Source organism: Hermetia illucens, chromosome 6 (genome assembly GCF_905115235.1).
Source record: "Hermetia illucens chromosome 6, iHerIll2.2.curated.20191125, whole genome shotgun sequence".
In the NCBI taxonomy this organism is placed as follows: Eukaryota; Metazoa; Arthropoda; class Insecta; order Diptera; family Stratiomyidae; genus Hermetia; species Hermetia illucens.
This window is the reverse complement of record NC_051854.1, coordinates 52,953,107-52,973,063: the sequence shown is the minus strand read 5'-3', so window position 1 is coordinate 52,973,063 and position 19,957 is coordinate 52,953,107. Positions and strand designations below refer to the sequence as shown.

Below are 19,957 nucleotides of genomic sequence, written 5' to 3'. Positions count from 1 at the left end.
GCCCGAAGATACTACTTTGGATATATACTGCAATAGTAATGCCAATTATTACCTATGGAGCGGTAATCTGGGCAGAAAGAACCGAACTGAGCACACAAGTCAGGTAATTACATAAGCTCCAAAGGCTGGCTTGCGTGTGTATCAGTGGGGCAATGAGGACATGCCCAACGGCATCCCTGGAAGTCTTTCTGGGATTAACCACTCTCCATCTGCACATACGGATGTAGGCAAGGAGATCAATATTCCGGATGGCCGGTAGTATGAGTGAGGCGGGGAGCTGCCTAAATCGAAGGAAGATTGATATTCTTTCTAGGTGGTATCCCGAATTACTGATACCAAAGGATAACATGACAACGAGGTTTCACTTCGATAAGAAGGTATAAACACGTTGGAGTGACAAGGCACACTGGGAGAGCGTGGCTGCGACATACGGCTTAAACCAGCAACTGATTACTTGGTACACTGACGGATCCCTCACAGCAGAGGGAGCGGGTTCCGGTGTCATTAGTCCAAGGAAAATGTACTTGAGCCAATGGGCACTAGCATATTCCAGGCGGAAATATACGCGATAGACAAATATGGCTCCTTTAATCTGCAAAGGAACTATAGGGGGCAGAACATAGCTATTCTCAGCGGTAGCCAAGCAGCGATTAAGGCACTTAGGTCCAACCAGGCGAACTCTAAACTGGTATGGGAATGCCTTGAGAGATTGAATACACTCGGCTCGTCCAACAAGGTCTGGATACTTTGGGTTCCAGGGCATGCTGGGTTGGAAGGCAACGAGGCAGCGGACGAACTAGCCAAGAAGGGAGCAGGGACGCAGTTACACGGACCAGAACCCTTCTGTGGACTCGGAAAGGGTTCCATAGCCATGAATGAGCGGGCCTACCAGGGATGGAGCAGTCCAGGGTGCTTATTGGTGGATATGAACCCATACGCACAAAGGATTGCTAAAACTTCACCAAAAAGAGCCTCCGAATCATAGTGGGAATTACAAGTAGCAGACCAAAATGTAATCTCTCCACTACCATTAATTTCTTTAGCTTTATTTATTATCGAATTATCCACTAGGAACATTGTTTAATTTATTATAATAAGGAAGTATTCAGAAGCTGTCCACCAACCGCAAAACTGCCGGAAAAGTGGTTGCATCGACCTGACCTCATCGTCTGAAAAACTTGCTTTTCGACTTTTGCCTAAATAAGTGAACACTTTATAAACTGCAGTCCAGCTCTCTCCCTTATTAGGCGAAGAGTTCTATTAAATTCGCGTCATCGGGCCAGAAAGTCGTAATCTTTACTAGGTGACAGGAACGGAGCTTCCACGAATTATCAACCCTTCTATTATTTCCTGAAATCGGACTACTGAGGTTTGACTCCGTGAAACAGCTCTGACGGTGGATGAAGTAGCATGAGTAGACGATGTGTTTTTTAAGTAATTAGTATAAGCAACAAGCACTTCACTTTTTAGTTACGATAGAAAAACTCGAAGCCTATCCACTATAAGTTCCCCCTTGAAAATCCCACGTTCCTAGCTCTAGTTGAACCTGGTTACAAAAACCTAGTTCTTCTGCCGAAGATTAAAGTTCCTAAAGCCTATGTTTAAAAAAATTTCACAATTTTCATCTAAACTTCCTGCCAAGTTGCGAACAGCGAACCATATTTATCATTAAATTCATATTAAAAACTCCCAAACTTGAATTTAAACCAAAGTTTCATAATCGCTACTTTTGATAGAAAGGCCAAGGTTCGTAGTATTTTACCCTAGCACTACGTCTAGAAAAGGATAAAAACCACCTATTTGCCTGCAGAAAATAAAGGTAATTCGCTTTATGCATTGCAACATCTCAATTGGCATAAAAGTACCAAACCAAGATAAAACTTCAACACAACACACTATCAATCTTTGAAAACTACAATAAACTAGTAACACTCACCTTTAGCCCATCCGGTCAACACATTTCCTAAATAAGATACTTTAAATTCCGGATCCGGAGCACTAATATTAACACTATGCGTTCTCTTCCACCACAATTTCCCCAAACCACGGGAAATCGTACGAAGAGCTTTTGCACTTATATCTTTTTCACTGACATTTTGAATATCCTTTTCACTGAAATCACTGAAAATTTCTTCAAGTTTCGAACATTTCTGGAAGCGCTCCTGCGGACCGAATGTGTGTAACGCGCGATTATTCGCCCTCGTACAATTACCGCTAGAATTATCATCATTTTTACTATTTACACTATTGCATCCTGTGGACGAGCTAGATCCACCACTATTCACACTATCCGCCGCGGTCTCACTTTCAGACTTTCTCATGCTGTAGTTGTTGCCGAGAAGACGAGCTATTGATGCACTTTTCGTAAATTTTGGTTTTTCCTTTGGTGATGAGTTTTCCGATTTTCCCGATTTATCCAATTTCTTGCGGGAATTAGATCGGAACAAGGAGAATTTCTCCAAGGTCGACAGGGAAGATTTGATGTTGGTTTTAATTTCACAATCACCGTAGAGTGGTCCACTAATGCATTTCCTGTTAGTGATTGGACACTGGAAGGTGCCATTGGACAACTCTTTGGGGTCGCGCCGGATAAAATCCACCTCGTCCTTGGACCCCATCTCATCCGGTTTCTTTTTCTGTTGATCACCTGCACTGCCACCACTCATATTCTCCTGAAAACTTATATCACTTCACTCTCCCACTGTGAGAATTTTTCAAGCCACCATTTCGATTCGATAGTGTTCGTACTACTAAATCTGTAGATTAACCCTCGCGATATCACCGCGGAGTTTCACAACCGCTCATTGACGCTTTTCGATCGCAAATGATCGCCGCACCTCACGAACAAATCTGCAAAATGAAAAACACATGAAAGATATTCAAACAATGTCTCACTTAGAATTGTTTTATGTGCTTAATTTGAATACTAGCTTTTAGTGTAGTTGGACTAATGGATCTAGACAAATCGATATTGCAAAGGCTGAGTGTTTATTTTCATTAAGGGGGCGCCCATGGCCGTGGAGCGAATGACTGATATGAGTTTATGTATAATACATACGTATGTGCTCTTAGATATTGCGTAACTTCCATTATCGTTTAAGTAGCTCCTACATATATTCTGGGGGGACCGAGAACTGTGTGCGGAGATACTTATCACTTTATCAATAGTAAAGCGGTCTTGAGTCATTGAGAAAATTAGATTGGAAATTTTAGTCATAAGATTGAACTGAGTTCCTGTTGACTAGGTAAATCACTTCTGGCTTACTAAGTTTCTAATCTGGAATCATACGAAAATGCCAAAACAATCTGAAACAACACTCTAAATCAGTAGTAATAAGGTGATAAGGCACCAGATAAATGTCTAGCTTTCATTGTACAAACGACGCCTCGGCGGAAGTCTTTTGAATGCATCCCTAAGTACTTAACAACTTGGAAAGCAAAGGATGTGTGTGGCTTATACAGAAGAAATCGTCGTCTTCTAATAGAAAGAATGAATGTTTGCACTGCACTGTACTCTGGTAACGAGGAAACCAAACCCCTATAGATTTATAATGTAAAATTAAAGATATAGTACTCTGTTAATCCCACTTAACTAAAAGTTCTTTTCAATATTTTGTCAAACCATGAACATAGCCTTCCTAGCAGGTTTATACTCCATGTGATTAGCTAGAAGCTTGTGTCGCAGCTCGTAACTCTCTGCAGATTGTGTCCTCCAACATTCGTCAAATAAACTTTTGAGCCTGCTCTAGCAAAACTAGGTTTACATATAGATTGAGATTTCATACTTAGATACCCATAGATCAGTCTTCATGTTGATAAAGGTTAAAATCAGGGTGCTTCACTTATTACTTTTTAGCTTGGGGTTTCATTATAGGCCTGACATAAGACCTTTAACGGAAGTAAAGTCAATTATCCTTAAATTAAATATATTAAATCCGAGGTTCTATTGCGAAAATGAGTTATACGTTTATGACGTGAGTGTTAATCTACGAATCGATTCAATTTTTAACTTCTTAAATGATTCTGAAACCTTTACACTGTTTTATCAAAATGTCTAAGGACCAAGCTGTCGGATTTCAAACTGTCTGCCTTAGCATTCCAACATCATGTCGTCTGCATTTCCAAAACCTGGTTGGATGGCAGGATTTTAGATTCCGAGCACCTCGAAGGTTACTCTGTCTTTCGTTGTGACGGAGACTGCGCTGCGCTTGGCAAGACTACCGGCGGAGGTACCCTAATGGCTGTTAAGTCTCTCTCCGTGCCAAAATCATTTTTTTCCTCCTCCTCCTTCACCTATTATTCTGGGTATATTTTCCCTGCCTCTCTGTACGAGGATTTCTTCGACAGATTATCAGAAGTCCTAATCGTTTTGTTCCCCTCAATTTCTTTCATCCTCTGTGGTGACTTTAAACTTCCCATGCTATTCTGGGTCGTTACTCCCAACCCTCCCTCCCTCCCTAATAACTCCACCCACTCTTCCCTTCCTCTATCCACTTTCATGTACACCTGTGCCGCCCTCCAGTTTAACATTTCTAGAAACAACTTACATCGCACCCTTGACTTTATCGTCTCTAACCTTCCTGTGTGTTGTCTTTCCCAATCCCCTCATGCCCCGTCTTACGTTGCCCCTGACTCTCATCATCCTGCTCTCAAGTTCGATGGTCAGATATCCCAATTCCACTCTCCAATCGCTCACAACCCTACCAAGTTCAACTTTCGTAAGGCGAATTTCGAAGGTCTGAACTCAGCCCTTGCGCAATCAACTGGGTTCCCCTCCTCTCTCCGTTAACGTATGACCAAGCACTCAACGCCTTCTATACTATTTTATCTGATCTTCTTCCTTGATACGTTCCCTCCTCTCCTAAGTGCTTATGCCCTTACCCTGTCTAGTTCACCACTAAAGTCCACAAGAAACATCGCCAAAAACACACACAGCAAAGAAGAAGTTCCTGTAGAACCTACGATGACTTAGTTTTTTTTCCAAATCTCTACGTTCCTCGATCAACGTAGTTAGTGATCTTAGTTTAGTTAACTGGGGAGAGCCGCAGCTCCGAATAATCAGGCCATTTTTAGACCCATTGTACTATCCCCGTGAGTTGCCTATTCAATGGCTTCCCGCCTACGGTGTTCGCAGGTTTTAGCGAATCTTAGAACATCCTCCAGAGGCAGAGAGTGTGCAGATTCTTTATTGAAGAAAACCTCACCAAGGTGTCTTCGTCTGAGATCTGAGGATGCTGGGCAGCTGCACAAAAAGTGCAGGGCCTTCTCCTCCTCTTCACATTGGCGGTCAACGTAAGTTCAGAAACGAATATTTGACCAGTGTTGAAGACTGACTAAATCTCGCAACTCCCGCTGTCCTGCCCACCTTCCCCTCCGTCCATTAAATTCTCTAGCTCCTCAGCTAACTCCCCCCACCTCTCTTGTGATTTACGCTGCCGTTCCTTTTCCTCAGTCTATGTTCCCCTTCCTTCCTCTGAATCCCTCCCGCTAATGAATGTAGCCTGCCCCGCATCACCTACCATTCCCCTTTTTACCCCTCTACTTGTCGTGTACCTCATTGGGAAACTTGATGCCAATGTCGGACCTGGCTACAATGGTCTTCCAAACCTCTTTTTGCTCAAAACTGGTCCATCTCCCTTCCCTATCTCTCATTTCCAACACAAGCCTCGAAGGGAATCATTTTCCCGGCTTTTGGAAAGAGGCTCTCATCATCCCCATACGCAAAAGTGACGATCGTACACGTGCCGAGAATGACCGTCCCATTTCCCTCCTCTCCTCCTGTTGAAAAGAAAGATATGTCAGCGACTGGTTGTCCGCCCACTTTGCCCATCGCATAGTGAAAGAGCAACATGGCTTTGTTAAGCGTAAGTCAACTGCCTCCAACCTGCTTAACTTTACCAACTTTGTCGCCAAATGTCTCAATTCACGGCAAGAAGTGCACACCATTTACATTGATTTCACTAAGACTTTCGACACTGTAAATCACAAGATACTTCTATCCAAACTCTCGTCACTAAGCGTTCCCATACCACTTATTTTATGGCTTGCTTCTTACCTTTCCAACCGATCTTTTGATCTTGACGGCCGCACTTCCTGCTCCTTCCTGCTAAATTCCACTCAAAACCTCGGAGTCACTTTCGACAATAAGCTCCGCTTTGACACCCATTGCCTCGAAGTCACCAATCGCGCAGCAAAGTTGTCAGGCTTTATACTTCGTCCCTCCTCTGATTTTGACTCCATCCAATCCTTCTTAGCTCTCTTCAATTCCCTCGTGAGGAATACTCTCGAGTACTGCTCCGTGATCTGGTCACCTTCCCGTAACTGTGATTGTCTTGCCCTTGAAAATGTGAAGCGTAAATTCACCCCTTCCCTCTTCTTTAAAGCTTAAAGCTTCCTTCGTGTAGACTAGCCCTCCGGCCTCCGCTTTCTGAACCTTCACTTCCTACAACAGCGTAGATCCTTTCTGGATCTATGCACATTTTTTAAACTTCCCTTGGGTCTCATGGACTGCTCCGCCGTAAACGGCATCACCTGCCGTCCTGCGTCTTATAACACATGTAACGCAGACATTCAACATGCCCTTCGCAGAGCTTGAAGTCTGCTCCCATTCCCCGATTTCTAGGCTTTGCCGAAATTACAACGCACAACAGCTTGATCCTTTTAACTTCTCTATTTTAAGTAGTCTTACGCATAGGATAAGATTTTTCCTCCTCCTGAGGACAATGAGTAATTGGAGCTTACTCTGTTTATTGTCCTTTAACTAAATAAATAAATAAAATAAAGAAATAAAAGAATTGGTTTGAAGTTTACTTTTGGTTCCTTGCCTGAGAGACGACCCTCCCTTTTCGTGATCAGGGTAAGTCTATTATAGATGGTGTTTACTAGACATATTGACCTATGAGATGAAGGGTCGCGCGGAGGCTTATTCGGCTGTTGCTTCCGCTTTGCGGGAAAACCCTTTCTTTCAAGCGCGACGTACATGCTTGGCGGCCACTAAGAAAGCTTTATTTGGGATGCTGTCTAGGCATGATGGTTGAGAGGGTTGAGCGTCAACCTTTCAATCTCGCTGCTCTGGGTTCGAATCTCAGCCATCATGAGCGGCTGTGTTCGTCTTGTGTTTGTCTTGTTGCGGTGAGGTTATCACTTGCAAAACGTTAAGTGTGATGATAGTGATATGATAATATACTCCACTAAGGAGTGAAAAGGAAAGACTAATCTTCTTCCCGGCCTCAACGATTTTTTCTGTAGTTACCTCGTGAATTTTATTGGGTGTAGCGGTAGGTTCCGTTCACTTGGAACTTACGGGAAAAAAATAATGACTGCCTTGAACGAACCTCTTCATGTGTCGAAGTCCGCTTTCATAAGCTCTTGACGTGTTTAACTCTACCTCACCAAATAGCTGCTTGGGAGCCTTTTCTCGCCTTTCTATGTTGATTCTCTGCTTGGATACACTGCAACGTGTCATCTGCATCATTTCAATAATCATTGAGATATTTTCTTCTGCGTTTCCCGTTAGCATCGTATTGTGCAACAATACGTCCTCGAATATCTGCTTGTCAAATTTCCTGGATGTTCAAATCGTTATTACAGTTTTATTGGTTTGGATTATTGTCGTCCCAAAACGGTTCACATTGAAAATTATATATACTCCCTACTCCCGCTACGAAGAGTGTTAACCCCACCGGCATTTGCCAAAACAATATTCAGGTAATTTGACACTCCTTTCATTTACCAGTTATAATTATTGAGTTATGGGTACTTGCTTCGGAAACTGGTCTTTTCACCATCAATACGAATCCGTCTTTTGGGTTATAGATCGTATTTTCGATTGCTTAGTTTCCGGAGATCCATTTTGCTGCTCTACCGCCGATATTCAAACACCACTGTGGAGGTCTTCCTAATGCTGAGCTGCTTGATAATGATGTGAATTACCTTCTAGAACTTCCTTCTGTTTTCAGCATAGCAAACATTTGGGACTCTCATTGCACTCTTCGACAAAACGCTCTTCTTACCCGCGTCTTCAGCACAAGTTAGACCTATTATGCGTCCAAATTCCGACCATATGAAACATCTTCGGGAATATCTGCTTTCGCGGTCGACAGCCGGCTCGAAACAACAGCAATAAAGTATTCGCTGATTAGACGCATTAAGTGATCCTACCACAAAAGACTCAAAAATTGAATGTGTCTTTAAGGCCTTTGTGACGATCCCATTCAAGTTCTTGCACGGAATCACCACTAAACCCTGACCACATTTACATCCGCTGCTTCGCCTAGTGACGACGCAATCTTAGTACGTGTGACAGACAGATGGTAGCATCATCCTCCGTTGAGTTTAAGGGGCTCGCCACGTATGCAAAAAAGGGTTGTAAATTTTTTCATGGAATATATTGTTCCGATTATTACTTTCCTAACGTAGATAAACCTAACCCCATTTTCGTTCTAAACCGCCTGCATGGGAACATCGACAATGCATAAATGGAAGACACGTATATGGCTACGACCCTACGCACCTTACCTCAGCAGTCACGCCTTCTATAAACATAGAACGGATGCTCGAAAATTCATTCAATCATAGTAACCCTTCTATACACCGGCTGGTTAGTTAAGGTGCAGTTAGAGCTGTTTTGTTTTTGATTCAATGTTTCCTTGCCTACCTGTCTGTGGTCGGCCTGTTTGCCAGTCACATGGAGTTTTCTCGGTCCTGATGGTCGCGCCGGAGAGGGAATTCTGCCTGTGATTGTTACGATATCGAGGAGAGCATGGCGAGATTCAGGTCTCGGAAATCACCTGACTAGGATGAGCGAGACAGCGGCAGGCCATCCCATATCGTGCGCACAGACAAGTGTTGTCTACGTGAGGGCTAATTCCCAGCTTTCTGCTATGATCCAGTGACTTGGAGGGGCAGCACCCCATCTGGCATTGTACAAACAGCACGGCTTCCGAACTGGCAGGTCCGACAAAGCGAAAAATGTGAAAAACTTTGAGGTCCCTTGTTGTAGCAAATACGTGTTCCTGATCTCGGTAATTTTCAAAGGCGCATTTGATTGTCTAGGCTAGTTTTCTGTGTTGTCAAAACTTTGTTAATATGACTGCGAGGAATTAGCTCTGTGGAAGAGCCACTTCCATGGTTGGAAAGTATTCATCCCAGGTGCTAACGAACTTGTGTGGGCTAATGAATAGATTGAAGGAAGGTGTGGGCTAATGAATAGATTGTGAGCCGACTTGAGTTTGAGCAACTGGGTACTGGGTTCGTGCGCATCGTCAATGCGTGATCCTTTAAAGTGAGTGTTATGATCTCAATGGAAAAACTGTCGCGATATTGCTGAAAAGCAACCTTCGTCGTCCTTGATTGGTTAAACTGCTCCACGGCTGTCAGCGAGTAGCGTTGTTGACGTGTCTTTCTACATTTCGTACGGTATCAACGGACAGCATGCAGGTATTGTTGGGTTTTCATCCTCTTGATCTAGAGGAAGTTAGTAGTAATTAACTGATGGGGTTACGACCGCTTGCGGTCAAAAGATTTGTTAAATGAGAGTGTAACATCCAAGTATCAGCTTAGATGAAACGAAAGTAGGGACGATGGGATCACATACGAATACGTAAAATGCTAAAGGGAATTCTGTCGTCGACTTTAGGTCTAGATGGGCTTCATTCTGGCATACAGTGCATGGTAGCTTAAATGGGTTTCTCTTCTCGTGGAAGGGGCAGATTTAAGAGACTAGTTTCATATCCATCTGAACTCCTTGTGACCTCAAGCTTGGAGTCGCTCTGTATAACTCGGGCTATCCTTTAGTTCCGGCAGAGGTATTAGATTGGCTTCGCATTGACTGTTGTGACTGCTTGTCATAGTGAGGACAGGATGAGAATGTGATCAGTCATTTCAGGGACGCGTTCTCAGAAACAAGCCAGCCGAAAATCTACATAGATTCGTAGTGATATCTCTATATGGCATCTGGGCTTAAAAATACTAATACTGATATTGGCTCAAATAAAGGAAATAATAGTATATTATTATTTTACGAAATTTACTAGGAAATCCCCCAAAAATTTCAACATAGACCCATAGCTCACAATAGTCTAGGCCGTAATATGTAGTACCATAGTGAAAAATTTGGTGGAAATGATGCTATTACTACTACCCCTTCAGATATAAAATGTTGTTGTTGGATAAGATAGGCGAGTGCGTTTATGCACTGAGTGTTGAACTCCAGCAACGATAAGTCGTCAGACTACCAAACAAAGAGTTTCCTGTCATTACTAGCTAAAGCACTTGAAAGGAGACTAAATACCTATCTACATCGAATAAAAACTGTTTAGGGGAAAAAGCTAAGTGCTTTTATCATTTGAGAAGACTACATTTATCAGAAACCAAAACTGTTTGACACGTTGCTTCTGGTTAACTCGCTCCCTTTTTCGCCTTAGGGACCCATCAAGGAATTCCTTTCAAAGGGAAGGAAAAGTGGAAAGGGAATTTGATATTACAAAGAACCCATGTCATCCGGACATTCCACCGATTAAGCTCAATCTTCCTCGTAATAGAAAGAACTCGAATGTAGTGCGCAACATAACTCCATCTGTCCGCGCTCCTCAGCGTCTGTGATAATATTGTCCACAGAGAGTTCATATGTGCTGCATTACACTTTCAACGAAAAAGTTGTAGGCGGCGTCGTCCATCATCACATTGCAGTAGAACGTATATTCCCAATTCTATGCAGATAAAAGTCACAATCTCCATGCCTGCTTATAAGATGAGTAAGATAATAATCACTCTCACCATCGACCTAGTGTTTGCTCCCGTTTTTGAAGTTACTACCTCCCTTGCGTTCCATAGCAAGAAGGTTGACGGAATCATTTCCGCGATCAGTAACACACCTGACTTTGAGACAATACAACAGGCAAACCCCAACCGCAAAGGTCCTAACCTCTGTACTTGCGCAAGGCGTTTACTAGACACCTCCTTTTCAGGAGCATCAGTGGATAACTTTGCAGTGTAGAACAGAATTCTTCAGGAGATGTCTCCTGATAGAGAGAGGAAACCAAAAGTTTACTATTAACCGACTTAAGTCGGTTAATCGGTCAATCGACTGTAACCATGAGCAGTTATCCATCCGGTTACCGATACTGTGAGTTTCCCTGTTTACGACGTAAGTGCCCGGGCGCGTAGAGAGAGGGATCAGAAGAAGGGCTGGGAAGTGATTTGATTTTACAATCCTTGAGAGTGGAGGGGAGGATTTTCATCCCGAGCCCTGATTTTCTCCTAACGAGGCTGTAGTGTTTTTCACGAATTCTCGTTGATCTTTGGCGGAAGCTCAAATGCAGATTCGTAACTCACCACCCATTAGAGTTAAACTCCATTCTACTTTCGATTGTTCTACTATTCTTATTCTTCTGTGATGTGGAGTTTTTGCAGCGATAATGCAGCCCCTGCTTAAATACTAATATCACTGGTATCTATGCAATTTAGAATACATACAGTACTGTTCTAGTCCTCCTGGGGAACAACCAAATCGACGGAATCCAATCAATAACAAAACAAAATTCTTTTCAAACGAAATTTTCTCGTCCGACCACTTGCGGAATTTCCTCGTTCAATATAACCCTCACCTTAAGACATTACGGTAGAACTACATTAAAACAATAATATTCGCTTATGATCGACATGACTGTGAACGCACGATCGATTAATTAAGTATTCTAAGCGAATTCAAGACTTCGCTAGAAACTCCTCCCCTTGTTAAGGTTACTTCGTGACATTACTCACAATACTCTTTACATGAAATATCTGCCTCGGGGACGTTAGTAAGTCTTGTACCTAAGACCTCTAAAGTGATCACAATTCCCACTTAAGTACACGCGATCGCACGATCAATTGGTTTATAGAAAAGCCAGCAAGATTGGTCATGGAGTCCAAGATACCATCATTGTGTCTATCACACATGCTTGGACCGTAAATGAATGGTGGTTGCCAAACAAATCTACAACGGAAAGAGCTTTCGATTGTTTAAAGGGTTTTGAGGTTGCTCAAGCAAACAATGGATGACAAGTTGGTGACTTCAAGATATTTTGCGTCACAGATACAAGTGGTCGTCCAAACTGCTAATTGGCAAGAGTGAGGTGATGAAGTTGGGGAGTAATAGTGCAAGAGATCTTTGGGGTCAATAACAACTTTCTTAGTTTCACTTTCTACATAGAATAGTTAACTCGATTTGGTCTAGGAAAGTTGGGTGCAGATTCCTAGTTTATGTTTCTGTTATGAATAGGGTGACGATTGGATGCATACTCATAAGTTAGTAACAAGCCTAAACACCGGAAATTATTCCCAATCACTTTGGTATGCCTTTCTAATGTAAATGGAATTAATCAGCATAAATCGGAAGGGCAATAGTTTCTTGACAGTAATGGATTCGGTTAACGAGGTAAACGAGATCCGCTTTCTAGCCAAAACATACCATCGAAGCCAGGCGGAACAAGTAGTAAACGATGGGGTTAGATCTAATTTTTGTCAGTTGAAATACTGTAACCGCCTAAGGCAAACATTTCTTTTTCTATATCAGCTTCCCTAACGACTTTCTGACAAGCTATTCTATGCTGGGATACCTTGACGATATTATTAGTAGTGCATATCCACTAATCGAATGATAATATAAGTAAGCTATAGCATGTAGCACCTCGAAAGAGCAAAGAGAAAGCTGAGAAAAACCATAAAGGAGGGCCAACGTTGTTGCTATATGCAATTATGTGATGAGGGGCAAATCGGGGGAGAGACTCTATGAGATAATTTTGACTAAATTCAGAGCAAAAAGATCGCCCCCAACTGGCGGTATATTATGTGAGAATATCCACCTCCGGGCGATCTTGATATTCAAACTCTTGAATTTCCAAAGAAGTGACAAGTTTGACCTATTATTATTTATTTATTTATTAGTAATAGTGCGATTTCCCCTTACCACTTGGTAGAATCAAGCTCTATATTATAGCCTACATTACTGCAAAATTTCCGTGGATCAAAATGGCTATGGGAAGGATACCCAGAACATAGAACCACCATGGAAAACGAGAGAAGGATGAAACTTACGGTGCAGGGGCTGGGGACCCCAGTACCGGCGCCTTTTGGAAGTGAGCAAGCGGGCTCCCGGTCGTCGAAATACCTGTAGCATATAATGTTATAACTGATTTGGATCTGGAGAAGGAAGTGTTCAAGCGAAGTACGACCTTACCGAGAACACCAGTAACAAGACCAAACAAAGATGAACTGAAGGCAGATTGTTGGAGGACCAAAACCGTGATAACACCCACCGCATAGGTTCAAGGTGCGCGACAGCAAGAGGTACTCCAGGAACAAGGAAGGGATCCATTCAAAGAAGCTCGTCAACTTTGAGATCTCCACCAATCCCAAAACGATGAAGGATATAGTACAGGCAAGGTCAGTAAACGCCAAAAGTGAAGGAGCGTATAATAGGAGTAACCCTGCCGGGGCTTAAAGGGAGCAGAGTCCCGATCCGGACGAATTACCCTTCACCCAGCTTGGGGTAAAAATATTTGAGCTATCCGAGTTTATAAAGGACAAGCACAACGTGCACCAAACCATAAAGAATATGGTTAGGGCTAATAGAGTCCTCTATAATAGATCGCAGATAGAGGAAATGAATTATAAGGATACGCCGAACCCCGCTGTTCCAACAGTATCACAACCCACCCAAGTGATGCCTAACCGTACTACCATCGAGTCCGTGAGAAAGAGGAGGATCCTCTAAATAATCAGCAGGCTCTTAGGACGACAGGACATTCTAAAAACCAGTACCCACAGCTCAGAAGGAGGAAAGCGTACAGCGAAAGTAGGAATCTCGACCAACTTTGCGATGCCCTAGATGAACGAAAACGATGGATGGACTAAAGTTACCAACAAAAAAGCGAAACGAAAAGCAAAAGTGCGAACTCGTGCAGATGCGATTGTTATCTCCAGTAAGGGCAATTTGTCCTAAGCGGAGATACTCAAAAAGGTCAAAGCTAATCCCGACCTAAAAGATCTGAACGGAAATATGAAAAGAATCCGAAGAACCCAGAAAAGGGATCTCATGTTCAAGCTGAAAAGATCCAGCGTAGGCAAAACTAATGACTTTTGCGCTCAAGTCAAAAACTCACTTGGGGAGAATACCGCAGTGCGTGCCCAAAAGCATGAGATCTATAGACAATGTAAGGATCTCGACGAAGTGACATCGAAAGGAGGTGCTTTAAATGCCTCTTGTTTGAGCACGTCGCGAAGGCATGCATCCGATCGATGCAGAAGGTGTGGAGAGAAAGGCCATATAGCCAGAGAGTGCAATAGGGACCCTAAATGCCTATTGTGTGAAGTAAAAGAGGGACAGGATAACCGGCACATTGCCGGAAGTAGCAAATGTCCGGAATTTAGGAAGGCGCTCACTTCAATGAGAAAATGAGGTTTATTCAAATAAACCTGAATCATTGCGGGGTCGATCATAATTTACTTGAGGAGATCACATTCGAATCTGAGATGGAAATTGCCATCATAAGTGAACCGTATAGAAACCGCCACGGAGGCATATGGGTCCCACATTCGACTGTTGGAGCGGCGATAAGTGCTTGCGGTCGACAGGCCATACAATGTACTGGAAGTCAGGCAGCCAGTGGCTTTGTATGGGCGGAAATAAGTGGTGTATAAGTATACAGCTGCTGCGCCCCACCAAGTTTGACACTGTTTGAATTCGAGCAAATGCTTGTTCTCAACGCAAGGGGACGAAATCCAAAGGTGATTGCTGGGGGCGCAGTTTATTATAAGGTTTTGTGCAGATGGATATAGTTTTAGCTAACGAAGGTGCTGTAAACACCTTTCAGAAAGGGAGGTCAGGTTCGGTTGTAGACCTGTCCTCTGTTAGCCTTGCGCTGGCGCGTGGTATGCCCTGGTGCGCCAGCGAACGCTATACCCACAGGCAATCTCCCTTAAGACATGTGTCGAGCCACAGGGCAAAGAGCTATCATGCCGAAACAGAAAAAGATTTCAGGCTGGTCTGCAAGATCTTTGGATGAGCAGACTTTCATAGAAGTGTAGTTACTTCAACCTGATAAAGCAGGCCCCTCTACGGAAAGAGCCGACCATCTGGCTCAATGCATCGCCAAAGCATGTGACACGTCCATGCCTAGGAGCTGCTCATTCCCCAGTAGAAGACCAAACTGTTGGAAGGACCGACCTTCGATCAGCCTGCCACCGAGTGAGAAGAACGGCTCAGAGGGCGGTAGGTAGAGTCGATCAGGGGCAGAAAGAGTGCGTCTATAAGGAAGTCCGCAAAACCCTCAAGCTCGCCATTCAGCGAAGCAAGAGAAAATGCTGTAAGGAGCTCTGCTCAGAAGCGGACGTAAACCCGTGGAGGAGTGCTTATAGAATCGTGATGGGACGATTCAGAGGCCGTTCATCTCCGCAGATCACGTGTCCCACCTTCTTGCTCCAATCATCCAGGGGTTATTCCCCCAGCAAGAGTAGGGTACCGACACATTTCAACCACCTCTGAATATGACGGCAATTCCGCCAGTCACCAGAGACGAGCTGCTGGAGATCTGCGGTAGAATAGAAGGCAATAAAGTACCGAGCTTGGACGGAGTACCGAATAAGGCCCTTGAGTTTGCTGTGAAATACAGGCCAGACATGTTCGGTGAGTTATTCGAAGCGTGCATGTCTGAGGGAATATTTCCAGTGGTATGGAAGCGGCAGAAGTTGGTACTTCTGCCGAAGCCTGGTAAACCTCCAGGTGAACAATTCTCATACCGACTTGAACATTGTGAGAAAAATGTTAGAACGGATAATCTATAATAGATTACTCCCGGTTGTTGAGAGCCAAGGTGGCCTTTCAGATCGATAGTTCTGGGTTCCGTAAAGCCAGATCAACTATTGATGGCATCAAATTGGTTACTGGCTTGGCCGAAGATGCAATCCACGGAATGGGTAGTACCAGCAAATATTGCGTGGTAGTAACCCTGGACGTGAAAAATGCATTCAATTCGGCCAATTGAAATCTAATACGCAAATCCCTAGCGAAAGTTGGTATTCCCCCCTATCTCGTTGCTATCGTTGATAGTTATTTAATTGAATGGAGGCTCTGGTATGACACTGATGACCGACATCAGGAGTACGCTGTAACCGAAGGTGTCCCGCAGGGCTCCCTATTAGGTCCACTGCTGTTGAACACCATGTACAACGATGAACCTAGTGACACTTGCGGAGGAAAAAACAGAAGCGGTCCTCATCACTAAACGTCGGAAGAGAAATTACGCCTGTACTAAAATCGGGAATTATATCATCACTTCCAAGCCGACCATCAAATACTTGGGAGTGGTGATAGACAGGAAGCTCAGCTATAAGCAACACGTACAGTATGTTTGCGATAAATCATCCACTGCTGACTCTGGCGAGGATGATGCCGATCATGGGAGGGCCACGGCATACCTCTAGGTTGCGACCCCAGTTTGGAGGGAGGCGTTGCGGATGTCAGTTAACACTAACAAACTGAGTGCAGTCTACAGGAGGACAGCCCTGAGGATCTTAACTCTTTGAGTTTAAAGTGGTGATATTTGGCCTATGTTACACTACGAAAGGCAAAAAGAGGATCCTGTGGAACCCTCCAGAGGGTGCTGTTTTCCAAAAATGCAAGGAGATTATTGGCAATTTAGCATCACTGGCATATCTCATTGAAAACACAACAATCCAATGCATGTGGCACGGCGATAGAAGTATTTAATAGTAGTTACTGCGAACCACTTAGGACTTACTGCGACCACTTATCTTTTTAAGAAATTCATTGAAATGCAGCGACAATGTAGCATCTATGATTGAGAGCAAACAATCTACAGCGACGTCAAATTCATTCGTTACATGATTGAAGGATGTCCATTAGCCGTCAAAATGGACCACCACAGGTGGTTGTGAAGATCATTTTTTGATGCTTCATCTCCAGGCACCCATTTCCCCCATATAGGCGTTACGGAGGGCTGTGTTGTGAAAGCTTCAGTATTTACTCTAGGTGGGGTTGTAATTCGAGCTCGGAGCAACATGCCAACGAGGTAGTGATCCGAGTCTATATTGACCCCCCTATATGTTCTAACATTCATCAAGGCTGAGATGTGGCGGCGTTCAATCAGCGCATGGTCAATTTGGTTGAAAGTGGTTCCATCTCTAGAAGCCAATGTATGTTTGTGGACCGCTTTCCGCGCAAACCAGGTACTTCTAACAACCATTTCATGCGATACTGCTAACTGAATAGTCTGCAGTCCGTTATCATTCCTATGTAAGCTATGGAAATCGGCGTATCGCCAGAATACGGGCTCCGTGCCTACTTGACTGTTGAAATCTCCAAGTATGAGACAGGCTTCGAGGGTCCGCTCAATGCTTCATAGAAGGTATCCTTCTCCGATTCTGCCGTCTCCTCTATGGGGGCGTGAACGTTTATCAGGCTTATATTTCTAAATTTGCCTCGGAAAAGCAGACTGCATAGTCGTTCGCTTATATTTTCAAAGCCGGTAACATCAGGTTTCATTTTTTGGCTGACTAAGAAACCTACTCACGTTCCATGAGAAAATGCGCAAATCGTTATTCCGTTGTCGTTGCCGGGTTCATCGTTTTAAATTCCATCCTGTCCAAGGCTCTTTCTGTGGCTTCGTGGGTTTTCCATGTAGGGTTGTCAACCCTACCCAACCCCCAACCTGGAGCACCAGCGCCTTTATCCTTCTCCGTCTGCAGCTTTTCGTTAAAGAGCTCCCAGTGGTCACCACGTGGAGGTGGAGATAGGGTTTGCTAGTAGAGCTGTTGTAGAGCGCGATCTTACATATCCAAAAGTTTGCAGGGAGTGAATCTTCGAGATCATCCTGTGACCTTCTCATCTCAATCGCGATGAGAGTGCTACGAAGAGGCTGAAATTCTACAAATGTGTTTGGCCTACCATGTCCAAACACATTCTTGACTGTACTAACAACCCCAGTTTAAGGCCTCAATTTTTCAAACGTTGACATATTTAATGGGTTGTCAGAAGATTCGAACGACTATGAGTCCCGAAAGATGTTTTTCTTAATGAAGATGCCACCAGATCGGAAATGATTTCCAACATATGAAGAGAGGCTGATAGCTCATCACAACACCAGGAAGGTATTCGTCCACAAGACCCTTTCTATGTAGTTGTTACCACTTTTTTGTCTGTGTCGATCGAGTGAACAAACTATTAGAATATCCATGTAAAGAACCGAACAAAGTGTATGCGATAGTCAGATACACATGAAACATGGGAAAATACCTGTATCTTTCCTGTTTCGTGTTCGTACCCATTTAAATCTGAAGAGTTGGAGTAACTGCATCCTGCCGTGAAGGTGGCCAAAATGCCGATAGTGCATGATGAAGCTCTTCATAATACCACTTACGACTAGGAAGGTCCGTTCCGTTTTGTGAATTATTATCTAAAATTTGAAGTAACACGGATGAGTTAAACCTCGTTAGTACAGATTTGCAATACACTACACTTCCCAAAAAAGCCGGCCAGTTTATTTCCGGTACACGATTTGAAAATTAATATCAACATGTTAACACCAATCTATGCACATATTTCCCTAAAAAAGATTTCCGAACAATGTGACAATGGCCACTACAGTGGGACAAAATATTACTATGCACCAGCACACCTACTTCAATGAAAAACTCACTGCCGGTGGCCTCAGTTGTAACTCAAAACTCATTCAAGTATGTATTCACCTGTGTATTTGTAAACAACATTCATTCAGTTTCAACCGGCGAGTTAAATAGTTTTTACGCAGATACATCGCCGCTTTATAGATGCTTTTCCCACAAAATATTTCTTTTGAAAAGTTCAAGGATATTAATCAATCTTCATCTGCAGTTTCCCAAACGTACCGTAGCATCTGAATCTATGTAAGTATATACTCTGGAATTTAGACTTACATTAAGCCAAAGATATGTAGGAAGAATGCTGTCAGCATGCATTCCGCAATATAAATGCGTACTTGTGGCATTCAGTATCTAATTGTTTTGTATCTTTTTTTTTAATTTACGTAATCACAAGCAGCCATAGAAATTTTCACATTAACTGTTTGTAGTGTTCGTTTGTATGACTAAATTATGTTTTTCTAAGAGCGCATGATTATAGTATACGCGTTGTGGTGTACTCATTTATCTGATTCATTTTAAGATTCTAACAAAAAAGATATTTCCTTCGTGGCCTAGTTTAATGGTTTGCTGCAGTTGGGCAAGTGGCATTTATGTAAGAGGAAGAAAGACACTATGTATGATAGAACTATGGCAAAACTATCAATGAGGAGCGACATACGGTGTCGTCCAGGGCAACTAATCAGACGCTTCTTCCTGGGAGAAGCGTGACAAGACTGAGGGGCGGGTGGATCACAAAAACTAGAAGTAAGTTACTTTTAAGTGGTCTGGCCCGCCACCAAATAGATGCCGAACTCAGGACTCAATTTTCTAAACCAAATCTACCCCCAAGGAGGCTCACCGGCTGGCTCTTCAAGGGCCTACCTTTACGAAGATGACACCAGAACCAGCACTTGGAATTAAGACAAGAGTTCACGCTCCCGAATGCAGAAGTTTGAATAATGGACGGTAGAAGGAGAACATGAAAACCCTAACAAGTCGAGCAACCGGAAGCTAGACGCTTCAGGTATGAAAGGTTTTCTGTATTTCTTTTAATAAGAAATTTGAGTGTGCATGTGCTCCATTAGTACGTAGCACGTAATGTATGCATATATTACGTGAAAATATCCACTTTTAAGTGATATTGACATTCAAAGTCTTAAATTTCCAAAGAAGCGACAACTTTGATCTATTATAACTTTGTTAGTAATAGTGCGATTTTCACCAAACTTAGTAAGATCATGCTCTATGCTATAGCCCACATTGCTGCTTCGTGATCCTAGGAAGAACTTAAGGGGGG

At 43.2% G+C, this 19,957-nt stretch overlaps 1 protein-coding gene across 1 annotated transcript in view; it reads right to left on the bottom strand.

The window, feature by feature from the left end:
• LOC119658862 overlaps positions 1 to 19,957 on the bottom strand; it is a 361,537-nt gene that overhangs the window by 76,991 nt on the left and 264,589 nt on the right. Inside the window, exon 5 of the mRNA XM_038066618.1 lies at positions 1,937 to 2,850. Within this exon, the coding sequence (XP_037922546.1) occupies positions 1,937 to 2,666 (730 nt within the window). The 5' untranslated portion in view covers positions 2,667 to 2,850. The remainder of the gene's footprint in view (positions 1 to 1,936; positions 2,851 to 19,957) is intronic.